Source organism: Lissotriton vulgaris, unplaced genomic scaffold, assembly GCF_964263255.1.
Source record: "Lissotriton vulgaris unplaced genomic scaffold, aLisVul1.2 SCAFFOLD_1799, whole genome shotgun sequence".
NCBI lineage: Eukaryota > Metazoa > Chordata > Amphibia > Caudata > Salamandridae > Lissotriton > Lissotriton vulgaris.
In genome coordinates this window covers 1-17,155 of record NW_028243019.1, presented here as the reverse complement: position 1 = coordinate 17,155, position 17,155 = coordinate 1, and the positions used below count along the sequence as shown (strand labels likewise).

Here is a 17,155-nt window from a genome sequence, read left to right as displayed (position 1 = left end):
GGCAAGTACGCACCCCTGCCGAACCCCTCGGGAAACAGGGAACCTTTGTGTCAGAACACCACCCCTCCCACAACGTACCTGGGCAAAGTTACCCTGATGAAGTCTTATGATTGCCTGGAGTAGATTAATGGGTACTCCCATCTCCCTCAGGACCTCCCAAAGTTTTTTCCGTGGTACAAGGTCGAAGGCTGACCTCAGGTCTACGAACACCATGTATAATCTCCCGCCCTCGATGGTCACCGTTTTCCAATAGAGGAGAACGAGGCGGAAGATTTGGTCCATGGTGGACGTATTTTTCCTGAAGCCAGCCTGGAGGGGACTTAAAATTTCATTTTCCTCCATCCAATCCATGAGTTGGTCCAGTAAAAGTCGCGAATAAATCTTCTGGGGGACATCAATCAGGCTGATCGGCCTGTAGTTGGATGGGAGCAGAGGACAGCCCTTCTTGAAGATAGGGACTATCTCTGCCCCCAACCAAGTGCAGGGGATCGCCATTCCACCTGCTATTGAGTTGAAAAGAATGAGGAGATACGGTGCCCAAATTTCTGGATGGGACCTAAAAAGGTCACCAGGTAATTTATCAAGGCCCGGGGCCTTGCCCATTGCTAAGCCATCTATTGCACTGACCACTTCCCCTAGTGTGAACTCCAGAGTATCCCCAGGGAGGGAAAGAAGTGCCGCAATAGTGGCATCGGTGTTTTCTAGCTCATCTGCATAAAGTTTCCCGAAATGGTCTTCCCATATATATGCAGCTATGTTGGGCTCAACCGCAGCTTTAGGTTCCCCTGAGCCAGTGGAGACTAAGGACCAAAATCTTCTAGAATCCTTCGCTATTAATGCTGCTGAGAGATCATGCCATCTATCCCAGTCCCAGTCTGACCTCGCACGGGCCATAATGATTTTGTAAAGTTGCCGCAAAGCAGACACCCTATTGCGGGGGGCACCCTCTTTGACTGCAGCTACAAGATCGGATTTGGCCTTTCTGCAGTCAGAGTTGTACCAAGTGGAAGTTCTGGTTTTATGCTTGGGTTTAGGTACCTCAGGATAGAGGACCTCACCCAGAGTTCCCACTAAGTCCTCGTGTATAGAAGGTAAGATTTTAGATAGGTCCTGGGCACTGGAGTGACTAATTGCTTCTTCCAAAGCCTCAAATCTTGGGAGAACGAGATTGTAAATTTTCCCAATATTTTCTTCCGACTTGGAGAATTTCTGCCATCTCACCCTGCGCCTGTTAGAGGTTAATACCAAGTTTCCCCGTTCATCTCCTGACCCTGGAGAAAAGAGTCCAGTGGACTCAGGAAGATAACGCAAGGTGAGTGAAAGGGCGTTATGATCGCTATCTATGCGGGGGATTATATTAAAATCCTCAACCTTTGGCCACAGACTCGTATCAACGAAAATATAATCCAGTCTTGACTCATGGTTTAGTCTGTTAAATGTGCATTTTGAGGGGGTATCTGAAGGTGTGCGACCATTACAAGCTCTCAACGCATAGTTAAGAGTTAGCGCCATGATTTGGACCGCAAGTGGCGACCAAGCTCTGGGGTGGGGAGATTGGCACGGTGGTATGCCCCAGTGGTCGTCTTCTGCCATGAGGGCCCCTTCCCTCAAGCCCTCTAAGGGTTCAAAATGACAGTTCAGATCGCCCCCCAAGATCACCTTATAATCTGGCGGAAGCTGACTCAAAAAGGATGCAAGGTCTTCTAGTGTGGTAGACTCCGCCGTCGGTCCTACTGGGCGGGAATAAACGTTTATAACTGCCAACTTCGGGATGCCCGTCCAGGTTAATAAAACACACTGGATATCCTGGGAAAGTGTGGCTATGCATTCCGCTATACACCCAGTGTGAGATGCTATCCACACCGCCAGACCGCCTGAGGGCCTTCCCCTTCCATTCCAAGTAGCAGGGATTTCAAAAACAGCGTAACCAGTCTTGTGAACCGGTTCCCTCGCCCATGTCTCTTGAAAGAGGCAGATCTCATAATTGTTTATCAGAGAATCCCATTCTTCAGTTTGTATTTTGTTCAGGATCCCTGCAACATTCCATGAAAGTACCCTCAGGGCTCTGGGCTTAGTTTGGAGTGAGGGGCCTTGGCCCTCGGAGATGACTCCACCACTACGTACATGGTAGCTAGAGATGCGAGGGGGGGGAGATGAACTGTGATTACTTCCCGCTAGATGGATTGGGGTTATACCACGGACATCTCCAAGCAGTTGCCGGGGAAGGTTAGAAGCTTGGGCATCGGGATTGCCATGATGTTCACTTAAGGCCCCCTCAGCAGTAGAGTGACCGGAGGAGCACCCCTCGAGTCAATCACAAGAGTCCAAGCCAGAGAATGCTTCAAATCTATTACTGACTTCCAAGGGTGTAAAAGGAAGCAAGTGGTCCATCCCCCCCATTAGGGACGAATGGTCCAAACTTCTATAATTGGAACCATAGCCCCTCTGGGGGACAGATCCCCACCTATGAGCATTCTTTAGGATCAAGGAGTCAGGATGCAAGGGGGGATAGTGGTTGATTTGGTTAGGACCATTTATCCCTGTCGAGGGCATAGAGGGCCATGGACATGACAGGGGGGCCACTAGAGCTCTAGGGTAAAAATATGTAAGATCACACGGCATAATGGATTTTCCAAGATTCCCTGGCATCCAGCTCAGAATATGCCTGACAGCTTCCGGGTCCCTGAAGTTAATCACAATCAGGTCGCCATCTATGTCTTTCACCCGCCCTCCCAGCCAAGGAAGTCGGCGCACATGCACTATGTCCCCATTTACATTCCCAGGGAGTGGTCTGTTCTTAGACAGCCAATACATGGTCTTGTTTTTAAGTTGTTGCGGGCCTTCTCGCTTATCAGGGTCAAGAGGGGGCACGCCCGTAAGCACCACTACATAAGGTAGTGATTCCGGAGGCAGTTCGACCTGAGGGATCCTACGTTTTTGAACTATACTAGGGGGTTCCCTCTCTTCAACCGTCTGGGCTGGTCTAGGTAGCATGTTTCCGCCCTTGGGAATGGCACCATTCAAGTGCGTGTCAGATGTAGAATCATTTTTAGAATTTGAAGTTCTCAGGACATTATTTACCACTTTATTGGTGGGGAGATTGGACAAGGGGAGAGAGGCCGTTGTAACAATGGTAGTGGTTGTGTGAGCCGTCTTAGCTAGATTGGAGGAAGTTGAAAGGGGCTTCTTAGGTACATGGGGTTTTAAACCATTTGATGAGCTAGCTAAAGCTGTCACTGTAGTGGATACGGGAACGGTCATCTGGATGTCGAGTTTATTATGAATAGTCTGCTCCAGATTCCCTAGCCGCTCTTCAATGGCCCGTAATTTATCCATAATTGGGGAAGTGAGCGTCCTGAGCATTTGCCCAAGAAACTCCAAAGTGGGGGCAAGCGGGAGGATCTCCTCAGAATTTAAGTTTGAAGGGGTAGTGTTAACTGAAGGAGATGGAGTGTCTTGTATAATCACTGTTGGAATATCAAATCTGGTGCTTCCAGTTGGTTTAGGAGCAGGAGCAGAAGCTATAGCTGTCCCCCCCCCCTTGGCCTTGCCAAAATCAGTGTGACTAATTTTGCTTTTTTGTAAGGAGCCCCCCTTCCTCATTCTTTTTTTGGGCGGAGGACCATGATTTATCTGGACCACAACCTTCCTCTGCTGATTTTTAGGATTAGTTTTTCCAGTTTGAATAGGAGCGGACGGGGGATTTGGGGCTGCATCAGGGTTACCAAGTGGTGGGGGGGCAGAAGAAGATGGACTAAAGGGATCCACAAGAGAAAGTGGTGCGGAAGAGATATCTCTTAAGAGTTCAGGGACACCCTGGGATATAAACGGGTCCTCAGTGATCAATTCTGTACTAGATAATCGTATAGGCAGGGATGTACCCAAGGTGGATCTAGCCTTATGACCCTCGATGGAGCGACGACGCTCCATCCTTTTCTCTTCCAGGGCTTCTTCTCTTTCAATCTCAGAAATGGATTTCTTAAAATAATTGTCCAATGTGCCCTTGTTGGAATTTGCCCCCGCTTTCCCAGGTGAAACCATGTCCATTATAACAGAAGATGACATCTATGGAAAGTAACAATACAACCGTCACACTAGTTAGCCAGCCACCGAGTCGGAGAGACTAGGCAGCCACTTAACAATCACCTCAGCCGCGTAGTACAACACAGTGGGAAAACATGCATTAGGAATTGCAAACCAGAGTGTGTGCCTGAAAACTCAGGGACAGGGCCCAGCCCAGCCTCACCAGCCACCTAACGGCCACACAACGGCCCGCTCTTTGTCCGGTCTTCGCCCCGGCCTTTGCCCCGCGCGCGTCCCGCGTGCGCGTTACTGAGTCTCAATGTTATAGGGTGCGACAGGAAGGGGCGGGAAGAGGACCAGCTGCGGCCGATTTGCGCCGCACAGCAGGCTGGTCCTCGCAGTCCCGCCTCTGGGCTTAAGCAAAGAAAGTACTTTGTAAATAGCGCGTTGGTGCTCCAATGCACAGCGGTAAAGGATTAACCAGCACCCTTCTGGTCACTTGAGCCTACGAGCGGCACCCGCGGAGCGGGGGCCGCGAGGCGTTGAGTCTTAACAGGCAGGTGAAAGCAGCAACCGGGACAGCACTCCCAGGACGGCAGAAAGGACAAACCCAGGGAACACACTCTCCGCAGCTATTTCAGCAGATGGAAGGGGCGGGAAGAGGACCAGCTGCGGCCGATTTGCGCCGCACAGCAGGCTGGTCCTCGCAGTCCCGCCTCTGGGCTTAAGCAAAGAAAGTACTTTGTAAATAGCGCGTTGGTGCTCCAATGCACAGCGGTAAAGGATTAACCAGCACCCTTCTGGTCACTTGAGCCTACGAGCGGCACCCGCGGAGCGGGGGCCGCGAGGCGTTGAGTCTTAACAGGCAGGTGAAAGCAGCAACCGGGACAGCACTCCCAGGACGGCAGAAAGGACAAACCCAGGGAACACACTCTCCGCAGCTATTTCAGCAGATGGAAGGGGCGGGAAGAGGACCAGCTGCGGCCGATTTGCGCCGCACAGCAGGCTGGTCCTCGCAGTCCCGCCTCTGGGCTTAAGCAAAGAAAGTACTTTGTAAATAGCGCGTTGGTGCTCCAATGCACAGCGGTAAAGGATTAACCAGCACCCTTCTGGTCACTTGAGCCTACGAGCGGCACCCGCGGAGCGGGGGCCGCGAGGCGTTGAGTCTTAACAGGCAGGTGAAAGCAGCAACCGGGACAGCACTCCCAGGACGGCATTTACCCACTGTGAATGATGTAGGAATGTGCCTGTAATAAAATGGGATCTCTACTCACTAGTAATAATACGTTACATTTCAGTAGTGACATTAGAATGCTACATCATTCTTAACAGCTCTGGGGGGAGGGGGGCATGTTTTCTCTCAGAAGCTTCGAAAGAAATGGCACAAACACACTCGCTGTGCGCCGGAAGCAGGGCAAAAAAACAAACAACAGGCACTTCCAGGGTACAGAGATTGTCTCCGAGTATCTGTGCACCTTCTCCCATGCAATCTGTGAAGGAAGTGTGTGAGAGCATCCATTCCTGCAGCTCAGCTTTTTATCACGGAAAACTCCCTCCCTCACAGAGGTGCCACTGCATAGTAAAAAGCAGCAGTAAGCAACTACTACCATTTTACTGGACCATCACTTATTTTCAGGAGATGCAGCAATGAGGAGTTCTGCCCAAAAACCTAATGGTTCAGCATTGGTCCAGTTGGCTAAGACTTTATCCTTAAACGATACTCTACATTTTTTATAGTAAAGGGAAAATTTATTTTTAGAAGCAGTTTCATTGACCCACTTTTGGGACAGCCCATCTTTATTCTCGGGCAACAGGTTTACGTGTGCGTTTACTGTTCTGTCTTCCCTGTCATTTGAGACATCTCTGGTAAGCTCTGGCATTTTAGCCAACAACATGTCTATTTTTTGCACTTCAGTGCACGTTTTAACCAAAAACTTGCATGGAAATGCTCTTGGGAAATAATCCAGGCGGGGCTGAAAGGGTGAAGCGTAAAAAGGGGTTGTCGACAACGCGCTGGGGAAGACAAGGAACCAGATTATCAGAAATGAAGACCCTATAGAGTCACCTATAAATAAAGTCAAGCTGCGTCCTTGTGCCTCCTCGATATGGCCACAGAATGCCTTGATGCTTTTTATATCCTTTTAATCCCTTTTAATGCACCGTTAGGGACACGCAAGCCTACACTGCACCAGTCCCACTCAGAGGTCAGAGGCAGGTACTCAAATGGGTGGGAGGCGGCACCCATAACCAGGACCCATAAGCAGGTCCTTTACAGACATCACCACCACGCTGGTCATGCTGCTCGCATGGTCGAGTTAACAGGCGTGCCCTTCCGTCTCCAAACACCTTACAAAGGAAGTCAGTCAGGGCACTCATGTACAAGGAAAGTAGCTGATGCTGATTCAATTATAACTCCTCCTACTCCTAGACATGCAGAGTTATGTTATGTTATGTTACTTAGTTTTTTGAGCGCACAGCTGCCCCAGCAAAGGGGCGTCCTGGCGCTATAACTGAAAAGGCAACATAACTAACAGAGTGAAAAAGAACAGAAAATATTAATAAGGCAGGGGAAAGAGATAAGTTTTAACAGCCTTCCTGAAAACTAAAAGATCTTCTAAAGATCGAATGTGCGCAGGAAGCGCGTTCCATAGCCTAGCGGCCAACACAGTGAAAGAGCGACCACCTAGTCTACTTTTTTTAAAGCGCGGAACAAGTGCTAAATTTTGACCCGCAGAGCGAAGGCTGCGAGAAGGCGTGTACAGGGTCAGAAGATGCTGGAGAATGGTAGTGGTGTCGGTTTTGAGGATTTTGAACGCGAAACACAGAGTCTTAAACTCTATGCGCCTAATTACTGGCAGCCAATGTAATTTACAAATTGTGCTGCGGGCTGAACAGAACCGTGGCAGGCCTACCAGAGCCCTGGCAGCCGCGTTCTGCACCCGTTGAAGTCGCAGGACCTCCGCCTGATTGGCACCCAAAAACAGTGAACTTGCGTAGGCAAGCCTTAAAGCAATACTGGCTTGAATCACCAACTGGCGAGTGGGGGCATCAAAAAATTTAAGGATAGGCCTCAAACCACGCAGGATGCCAAAGCATGTAGATGCCACCTTCTTAGTATGACACGAGAAGGTAAGTTTGGAGTCCAGCCACACGCCAAGGTTTTTGAGTTCGGAGACCGGTTTAGGGGGGGGGTCCCAACTCGTTAGGCCACCAGCTCGCGCCCCACAGATCTGGATGTTTCCCTAACACCATCACCTCGGGTTTGAGGGCGTTGAGCTGAAGACAGTTGGTAGTGAGCCAGCCAGCAACAGCTCTCAGACCATCCGCAAAGTTAGATGCAGTTGGTCAGAGTCCCCATTGAGAACCACTGCCAGCTGGGTATCATCGGCGTAAGATACCATTGTGAGACCCCAACTCTTCGCAACCACCGCCAACGGTTGGACGTATAGGTTGAAAAGAGTGGGGCTCAACGCCGAGCCTTGCGGAACTCCTTGAGTGATGGTGTGAGGTTTTGATCTGAACGGTGGCACTACTACCTGAAATGATCGTTCCGAGAGAAACGATTGGAACCAATCCAGCGCCTTGCCAGATGTGCCAGCCTCACCGAGCCTGCGGATGAGAATGGTGTGGGATACAGTGTCGAAGGCGGCACTAAGGTCTAATAAGACCAGTGCCGCCGTTTGACCTGCATCTAGTACAGAGCGGAGATGTTCAACCATATATAGGAGTGCCGTCTCTGTACTATGGCCAGATCTAAAACCATTCTGTGTGGGATCCAGTAGGTGTGCAGAGGTCAGATGTTTCGTTAAGATGTTATTCACATGGGCCTCTGTGATCTTTGTCACCCATGGAAGGAGGGAGATAGGTCGATAACTCTCCGGCTTCACTGGATCCAGTCCCGGCTTCTTTATGATGGGCATGACACAGGCCGCATTCCAACTAGGAGGCACTAACCCGGTGGTAAGGGATTGATCCACCAATTTTCGAATCAGTGGGAGGCAAATAGACGCCGAGTCCAGAAACTGGGCCGGTCTCAAAGGGTCATCCGGCGAACCAGACTTAACCTTGGCCGCTAGGAGATTAAACTCCAGTTCCGATGGTATGGGAAGCGTAACCAAGCACTGTGATGTACGCAATATAAAAGTCGTACTGTCAGAATCAGCTTTGGGAAAAGAGCGATAGATGGTGTTTACCTTCTCCACAAAGAAGCTAGCTAACAACTCACAGTGAGCAAGGGAGCAAATCTCCGTAGTAGGAAGTCTGTTCGCAGTGAGCTCCTTCAAGACCTTGAAGACCAGTTTGGAGGGATTGGAGCTAGCCTGGAACTCTCCAGCATAGTAGTCAGCCCGGGCCCGGCAGACAGCTCTATGATATGTCTTAACCCTAGCCAGGTAGCGTACCTTTAGATCTCTGTCATAGTTTTTCCTCCACGCTCTTTCGGCTTGATGGCAGGTGGCTTTAATCCGCCTGAGTGCCTCCGAGTACCAGGGGTTAGGCTGAGAAGAGCGATTTCTGCTCTATTTGGCCGGAATGAGTGCATCAAGCGCTTGAACAATCCAGGCGCAGAAGATGTTATAACCAGTTGCAACGTCATCTTTAAGAACCAGAGGAGTGGTGGCCAAAAAACGTTGGAAGTCCTCTAATTTGAGCTTTTTCCAGGGGCGCCTAAAAGATGTTTTATCAGGCTTCCCGGTAGAGCGTGTTACCATTGTAACACAGAGCTCAATGAGATGGTGATCTCTCCATCCCATGGGTCTAGGAGGAGAGACCTCGACCAGTTGGAGGTTAGTGAAAACCAGGTCAAGGATATGACCACCCTCATGGGTCGGAAGACGGACCAGTTGAGATAACTGCACTGCTTCAAGATCATCCAGCAAACTACTAACCGCTGGTAACTCCGTGGCATCAAAATGTATATTAAGGTCGCCGATGATGGTTATATTGGAGGAGGACAGAGACAAAGAGCTGACCAGCTCTGGAAGAGCTTTCCAAAAGGCACAGTCACTCCCTGGGGGGCGATATATCAGAAGGCCTGATAGTGTTTGTGTCTGCCCGACACTGATGGAAAAGTGGGCACACTCAGCCCCGATCAAGTCCATGGGTTTCCAGGTACAAGTATGGCAGTTTTTAAAAGCCACGGCTATACCACCTCCTCTACCCTTCCGATTTAAGGTGTGGATAGCATAGCCCGGAGGAAGGGCCAGGTTGATAATAGCCACGTCCTCATCGCCTAGCCAGGTCTCCGTCATAAAGAAGGCATCAGGGCCTTCTAACGAGTTCAGCTCGTATATGTCTCGATGGTGCTTCGGCAGGGACCTGACATTATGGTGCCAGAGTTTGAAGGTACTGAGAGGTGGAGGTATCTTCTTCCGATGTAATAGTACCTGGCTGGGGGCTAGCAGCTGATAGTTCCCACCGACCACATGGGCAAGTGTGGGGACCACACAAGGGATGCTGAGCAGATTGTGGGCAGGAGGGCAGACTATGTCTGATCCGGCGGAGGGCCTGACAGGAGTACTGAATACTCATGATAACAAGACACAGGGTCCTGCCGAGGTCCGCACGTCCTTAGCGCGGACGGGCGCAGACGGGCAGGACTCTGGCTTGACTCAGGCGCGAGTCAGGCGCTACCGCTGCGCGTCACCGCTGCGCGAGTAGGGCGAGCTTTAAATATCGGCTCACCTGGGCTCCTAAGAAGCGCTAGAGCGCTCAACCCAGTGGCACGTTCTGCACTAGCCACCCCCAAGATGGCGACCAGGCGCCAGCAAGAAGGTCGGTATAAACAACAAAGTCCGCTCAAATCGCGGTGGGGGGCCCAATTACAGTTCAAGTGTGTGGGCACAGCAACGAGTGATTAAAACCAAGGGAAAATGCAATTTAGGTTAAACCAAAATACAATAAAAGGACGTTTAAAACAAAGCAGCGCTGTGCATTAGAATCACAGCAGCTTAGCGCGCGAGCGTGCTGTTACCTTTTCAAGGCAGAGCAAATGATCTGCTCGCCTTAAATATCGGCTCACCTGGGCTCCTAAGAAGCGCTAGAGCGCTCAACCCAGTGGCACGTTCTGCACTAGCCACCCCCAAGATGGCGACCAGGCGCCAGCAAGAAGGTCGGTATAAACAACAAAGTCCGCTCAAATCGCGGTGGGGGGCCCAATTACAGTTCAAGTGTGTGGGCACAGCAACGAGTGATTAAAACCAAGGGAAAATGCAATTTAGGTTAAACCAAAATACAATAAAAGGACGTTTAAAACAAAGCAGCGCTGTGCATTAGAATCACAGCAGCGTAGCGCGCGAGCGTGCTGTTACCTTTTCAAGGCAGAGCAAATGATCTGCTCGCCTTAAATATCGGCTCACCTGGGCTCCTAAGAAGCGCTAGAGCGCTCAACCCAGTGGCACGTTCTGCACTAGCCACCCCCAAGATGGCGACCAGGCGCCAGCAAGAAGGTCGGTATAAACAACAAAGTCCGCTCAAATCGCGGTGGGGGGCCCAATTACAGTTCAAGTGTGTGGGCACAGCAACGAGTGATTAAAACCAAGGGAAAATGCAATTTAGGTTAAACCAAAATACAATAAAAGGACGTTTAAAACAAAGCAGCGCTGTGCATTAGAATCACAGCAGCGTAGCGCGCGAGCGTGCTGTTACCTTTTAAAGGCCGAGCAAATGATCTGCTCGCCTTAAATATCGGCTCACCTGGGCTCCTAAGAAGCGCTAGAGCGCTCAACCCAGTGGCACGTTCTGCACTAGCCACCCCCAAGATGGCGACCAGGCGCCAGCAAGAAGGTCCGGACTCAGTTTGCCAGTCCTCTAGAAAAATGACAAGTGTGTAAACAAGGAATACACATTCACTCAGGCATATGCCACAAATACTTTTTGAAGCAAGTTCAATGACTTAAGAAGTAGGAAAGATGTATTGTAAAGTGCCTAAACTGAGAGGCGACCCGGAACCGGAAATCATTCCATAAATCCTTTCCTGTGTGTCCACTGCTTGCCTGACGTGATGTGTTGCAGTGCAGCCACTGGCATTCACAAGCAGTAGTAACACCGTCTGCATACAAGTACTTAGGGTACAACACGCATGAGGATTTTTCAACAGACATGCACCTTAAAGCATCGTGCCACATGGTTGGTGTGCGTTTAGCTGCCAACAGTCAGGGCCGGCCTTAGGCATGTGCAAGCTGTGCACCTGCACAGGGCCGCCAAACCTCAGGGGCCGCCACGAATCGGATACATACATATTCGTGGCGGCCCCTGGCAGGATTCGGCGGCCTCCGACCCCGGCTGCCGTCAGAGTGCCACCCAAACACGGGAAATTAGCCATCACGGGCTGACCTTTCACAAGACAGCTAAGGTTATGCACATAGCATTTGCTGCTGAAGTTCGGAAATAAACAACGAAGATGAACTAAAATGCAAACAAAAAGATCCATGTTTGTAGCTTTTCGACATCGTTTAAAGGAAATACTTGTTATTGTCTGTTTTGTGCATGGCTGTTTTCTTTCGTGCTCCCTATATATCATGCTGCAACTTTAATAATGTTAGCCAAGACGGATCAGGAAATCACAGCCGTAGCTCGAGGCAAAAAAGAAAAAAAAAGTCAAAAGAGGTGCTTCTCCCAAGCCTCACCTAGAGAGCAGCAGTATTGGCTATGCGTGAGAATAAGCAAACGAATCGATCGCCACGGTGGGTTGATGGCTACTGGTCGTTTTGATGGATATGACTGTAAAAAAAAGTCCAGATCGGTTCGCAGTGGACCAAAAACCATGTCATCTAAAACCAAAGAGACAAAAAAAGTGACAGCTGCGGAGAGTACACTGCAGGCAGTCAATGGTTCCTGTGATTTATTGTTCCATCTGCCTTGCTGCTTTGAGGACAAGTTCCTCCTGATTTGGTTAAAATGAAAAGGGCCTTAGAGAGCAGAACCTGCGTTTTGAAAACGCGCAGAAACTATTTTTTCTTTTCCTTGAGTTATGTCTTTTCCTCCACAACGCTTGCACCAAACTGTTAGCCAAAAATGATTGCAGAGAAATTGGAACTTAATTCCGCACACATACAAATAGATGAAGAAAAAAAACACACACACACAAGAAGGACATGGCCAAGTTATTTGCTCTGTTAGTGGCAGTGGCAACCATGGCTTCTGTGTTTGTGGAAGTGAATTCTTAATGATAGCCAGAACAACTAAGGCCAATTACAAGGCAGTCTTAGAAACATATAGGGGAGGAGCGACCTACACTGTGTTCTCTTGGTAGTTCTTTCTTTCTTTATTTAATTATTAAGGCGTTTTATGAATCGCCAAATTGTCACCTTGCACTTACTTGAAATAGCTGCGAAAAAAATGAGAAACACAACAAATTGTGTTACTGAAAAATGGGTGCAAATAAATAGGGCGATAATAAGCGGGTTTAGAAACACATAGTTCTGACTCCTAGTTTAGTACGAAGACAAAATTTATCGTTTGTGAGCATTCCTTTTACTAACTTCCAGTTCCAGGAACTCCACATAGCCCACCATTGCACCACAATCCCCCTTTCTACTAATACTGGGGTCCACAACAAGCTCTACCAGTGTTCCTCAATCCTAACCTGCAGCTCCACCTGGTGTTTCAATACTGGCATCTCCAACACACTTCAATACTGGCCCTAAAGCTGACCACACAACACAGCTCTACCAATGCACCTCAGTACTGGCCCTAAGGATGCACACACAACACAGTTCTACCAATGCACCTCAGTACTGGCCCTACGGATGCACACACAACACAGCTCTACCAATGCTCCTCAATACTGGCCCTGAACATGCACAGTTCCACCAATTAACCTCAGTTCAGGCCCTGAAGATGCACACACCACACAGCTCTACCCATGCACCTCAGTACTGGTCCTAAGGATGCACACGCAACACAGCTCTACCAATGCTCCTCAATAGTGATCCCTGAACATGCACAGCTCGACCAATTAACCTCAGTTCAGGCCCTGACGATGCACACACCCCACAGCTCTACCAATGCTCCTCAATACTGGCTCTGAAACGCACACATCTCTATCAATGCTCCTCAATGCTGGCCCTGAGCATGCACAGCTCCACCAATGCACCTCAATACTGGTCCTGAGGACGCACACACCACACAGCTCTACCAATGCTCCTCAGTACTGGCCCTAAAGACACACACATCTCTCAATGCTCCTCAATACTGGCCCTGAACATGCACAGCTCCACCAATGCACCTCAATACTGGCCCTAAAGATGCACACACCACACAGCTCTACCAATCACCTCAATCCTGGTCCTGAAGATGCACACACCACACAGCTCTACCAATGCACCTCTATACTGGCCCTGAAGACACACACACCACACAGCTCTACCACTGCACCTCAAGACTGGCCCTGAAGATGCACACACTACAAAGCTCTACCAATGCACCTCAGTACTGGCCCGAGGTCGCACAGCACTGCCAATGCACCTCAAGACTGTCCCTGAAGATGCACAAAGCTCTACCAATGCACCTCAATACTTGCCCTGAAGACGCACACAGCTCTGCCAATGCACCTCAGTACTGGCCCAGAAAACGCACACCTCTACCAATGCACCTCAGTACTTGCCCTGAAAGACCCACACACCACACAGCTCTGCCAATGCACCTCAGTCCTAGCCTACATACACTGGTTCTTATGGTGGTTTTCTCTGAATGGACGTTCGGATGCTAGTAACCTCTTGACGCCCTTCAGGTGCAATTGAAGCCATTTTAGCCTCAGTGGAAGCCCCCCTCTCCCCTCCCCAGGAGTGCCAGGGGGCTGGTCTTTGCTCCCCTCTCACACCGCTCACCTTCCTGCGCAGCCGCAGGTGGCCCGTGAGGATGCCCGGGGCCCCCACCTACGCTCATTGCACAGGGCCACCATGAGCCTAGAGCCGCCCCTGCAACAGTGAGCTCACACGTGGCAGTCGATCAGGGAAGGGGCAATGGTCTTGAATTTTGTTAAACAAACCTTGAAAACGTTAACAAACGGTGTAACATCTACTTAAGGCAAAGGGAATGTAAAGCCTGGACCGATAAGAAGCAGCTAGACAAGAGAAAGAAAACAAACAATGACAACTGTGTCAACATATATCTTTAAGTACTTCAACAAAGTAAGCAATGTGTTTATGAAACTATTATTAATATACCGTGAGTGGCAATGCTGCCATAGGGTTAATAAATAAAAGGTCATCAGACCCCCCTTTCCTCTTGACTGGATAGAAATGGGCAGCCCCCAGCAAGGGGCAGGTAAGTGTGGAGGGAGTACCTGTCGTCGTATAATGTTCGCTTGCTCACTGTAAGAAGGCGTAGAATATACACGTTTATTCCTAGAAGGAGCTACAGTGTCCACATCCTGGTGCTGTACATTGAACTGGGAATAGTTAACCAGTGGAAAGTTGCATCTGTGCTGGTTTATTGTAATTGGATTGGTGGATGTGATTTAAGAGAGTGCATGAATTTTGGGTAGCAATACATGTTTAAAGTTTGTATGAAGCTTGCTTTACATTTTTGCACGTACTCCATATGGCAAATCATATGTTAAGCGATCTTATATTATAAATAAATAAATACATTAATAAATCCAAGTATCGCCACACCGACTACGCCAATGATCGCCACACCCCTGTATTTGCATCTACATCACTCTACAACAAAACTAACCCCCGAGATAATCAGACTTTTAAAGTACAAAACAATACGTTGTGACTGTCACTTATTGGGCTGTATATTACAAAAACAGATTTGTAATTATATGAAAAATATCTCATGATATTTATCCAATCAATATGACATTATTTCAAAATTCTTGTAAATCACATTTTACCAATATATTATTACATATGTTTCGTAAAATTACACAGGCACATGTGTTTTTGTAAAACACAGTGCAATAAGTCCGAGCCGCCAAAAATTGTTCGGAGGGGAGTTAGTTTTGTTGTAAGGTATGAGTTTGAGTTTGAGTTTGTAGCAGCGATATACATTTTAATAAATAATAAAATAGGCCGAGGCCATGGACTTACAGTTTACAATATCCCCACCGAGCTGTAGAATTTGTGGAACGGGTATTGTGAGAATTATTGCATCAAACTCTTCCGGGGATCCCGACTTTCTGCAAACTTCCCATTTCCCTTCTCTCAGGTTTATTTGCGTGACGTGATGTTCATAGAAAACAGCAGCGCCTGCTTCAGAAGTGAAAAAAAGACTGAAATTTCGAACCGTAAAGACTTGCAAAAAAGCCAAAATCTGAGTTTTTAGTTCGAAATTTCAAAAACCAGTGCTTAATTTTCACCAAAACATATCTAGTCTTCTTCAAAAGCATGCTCTTTTATCACTCAAGCAGAACAGCTCAGTACACGTCTCTCAATATATTGACTAAATAGATTCATATAAAAAGTAGGCCCATTCATTGTGCTAAAAATGCAGATGGTTCATCCCTAGTATAGAAATGACTGGGACAAGCCTTCATCAGAACAAGGGTGTTAACTCCAATATATATTGATGACTTTGTCAGATATCTTTGTCAGCAATTATTAGACTGGATTCTAAATTAAATTCAATCAAGAGAGAGTAGAAGGACGTGTGGATTAAGGTGAGGAAACATTGGGGTGTGCAAAGTTATAATTTTATTTTACTACTAACCTTGGTATTTCTCTCCAAAAGTTAGAAAATATGCAACATTTGCATAATTATTGTATCCTCTACAAATATTTTGTATGTACTGTATTGTAATTGCATTTGTTGAAATAACTGTATTCGGTTGTTTGTTTAAATAATCAACGGAGGAGCTACGCGGGGAGGAGCTACGCGGGCATCCAAGATGGTCGCGTGAGCAGAGAGCTCCCGTGACCCGCGCCGCCCTTTCGCAAATATCCTTGAAATATTCTGGTTTTTAATATGGGCTTTTGAAGATCTACTCTTGCTGATCCTAATATTCTTTCAAGAATTGAAATCGGACTTCGGGAACCGTCTTTGCATCGACTTCTACTTTCTGGCCTGCCCCCGACCGGGACCGGGGTCTCTGCTGCTCTGGCTGGCCGAGGAGTAAGTCAACAACAGCGGCTAAGGGACATCCTCCCCGCCGGTGGCATTGTTGCTTTCAGTTTCGATTTCTCCTCGACCTCCCAATTAACTGTTCTGAGAGTGATCCGGCTCTCTGGCTGAGGTGGCCTTGGCCCGCTGTGCTTTCTTGCCACATCCCTCGTCTCGCATTCTACGATTTTGGACTGAAATTCTGATTTGGCAACTCAACAACATTTGCCATTTACACCAGGTCCAGAGGGCCCCTTCGGGGCGCGGCTTTCAATATGGCGTCCAAACCTGAGGTCGAGAAGCGCAAGACGAAGATGCCGACCCGTGGGGGACCTGTCCAAACTAATATTATGGATCGATACACGCAACCGAAGGGTTCCCCCGGTGGTGCTGGCCGTAGTCTTGAAGACCCGAGGACGGACCCCATAGCGCCATCGGAGGTTTCGCTCCGGGACCTAATGAGTGCCATCACTGGAATGAAGGCTGATATGGGGCTGCAATATGAAGCTATTGTCTCCAAGATTGACACGGTGGCCGTGGATGTCACACTTATTAGAGCGGACTTCGCTAAGACCAATGAGACGGTCAAGGCTTTAGACCTGAAGGCCTCCAGTCTCGTCACTGATATGGCGGACGCGCAGTCGGAGATTGGTAACCTGCGCTCATCGCATGACATGATGGCCAGACAACTGGTCGAGTATGAAAATAGGGCCCGGCGTAACAACATTCATTTGGTGGGAGTGCCCGAGAACCACGGCGCCGCCACCGTTGACTTACTAGTAGAGGATCTGATCCTCACCCATCTTGCTCCCGCTGGACTCAGCAAATTCTTCGCGGCTGAGCGTGCGTATCGTTTCCCGGGTGGACAGACTAAACCGGGCCCCCCCCCGAGGCCTATAATCGCTAGGCTCTTCCACTTTCGGGATCGTGACGCTATCCTCCAGGCCTCGCGTGGACATGGCCCATTGAAATATGAGAACAGTTCTGTCTCCATATACCCGGATTTCACTCCTCAAGTCCAGCAACAAAGGATGGGGTTCCAGGGAGTGAAACGGCGTTTGCGGGACTTAGGACTCAAGTATGC

The 17,155-nt window shown here is 48.8% G+C and overlaps 1 protein-coding gene across 1 annotated transcript in view; it reads right to left on the bottom strand.

The window, feature by feature from the left end:
- LOC147668755 (renalase-like) overlaps positions 1–16,251 on the bottom strand; it is a 416,658-nt gene extending 400,407 nt beyond the window's left edge. The window contains exons 1-2 of the mRNA XM_086948456.1: positions 16,173–16,251; positions 15,063–15,266 (exon numbers count right to left, since the gene is read on the bottom strand). Of these exons, the coding sequence (XP_086804582.1) occupies positions 15,063–15,266; positions 16,173–16,251 (283 nt within the window). The remainder of the gene's footprint in view (positions 1–15,062; positions 15,267–16,172) is intronic.
- Positions 16,252–17,155: the final 904 nt, after the last annotated feature.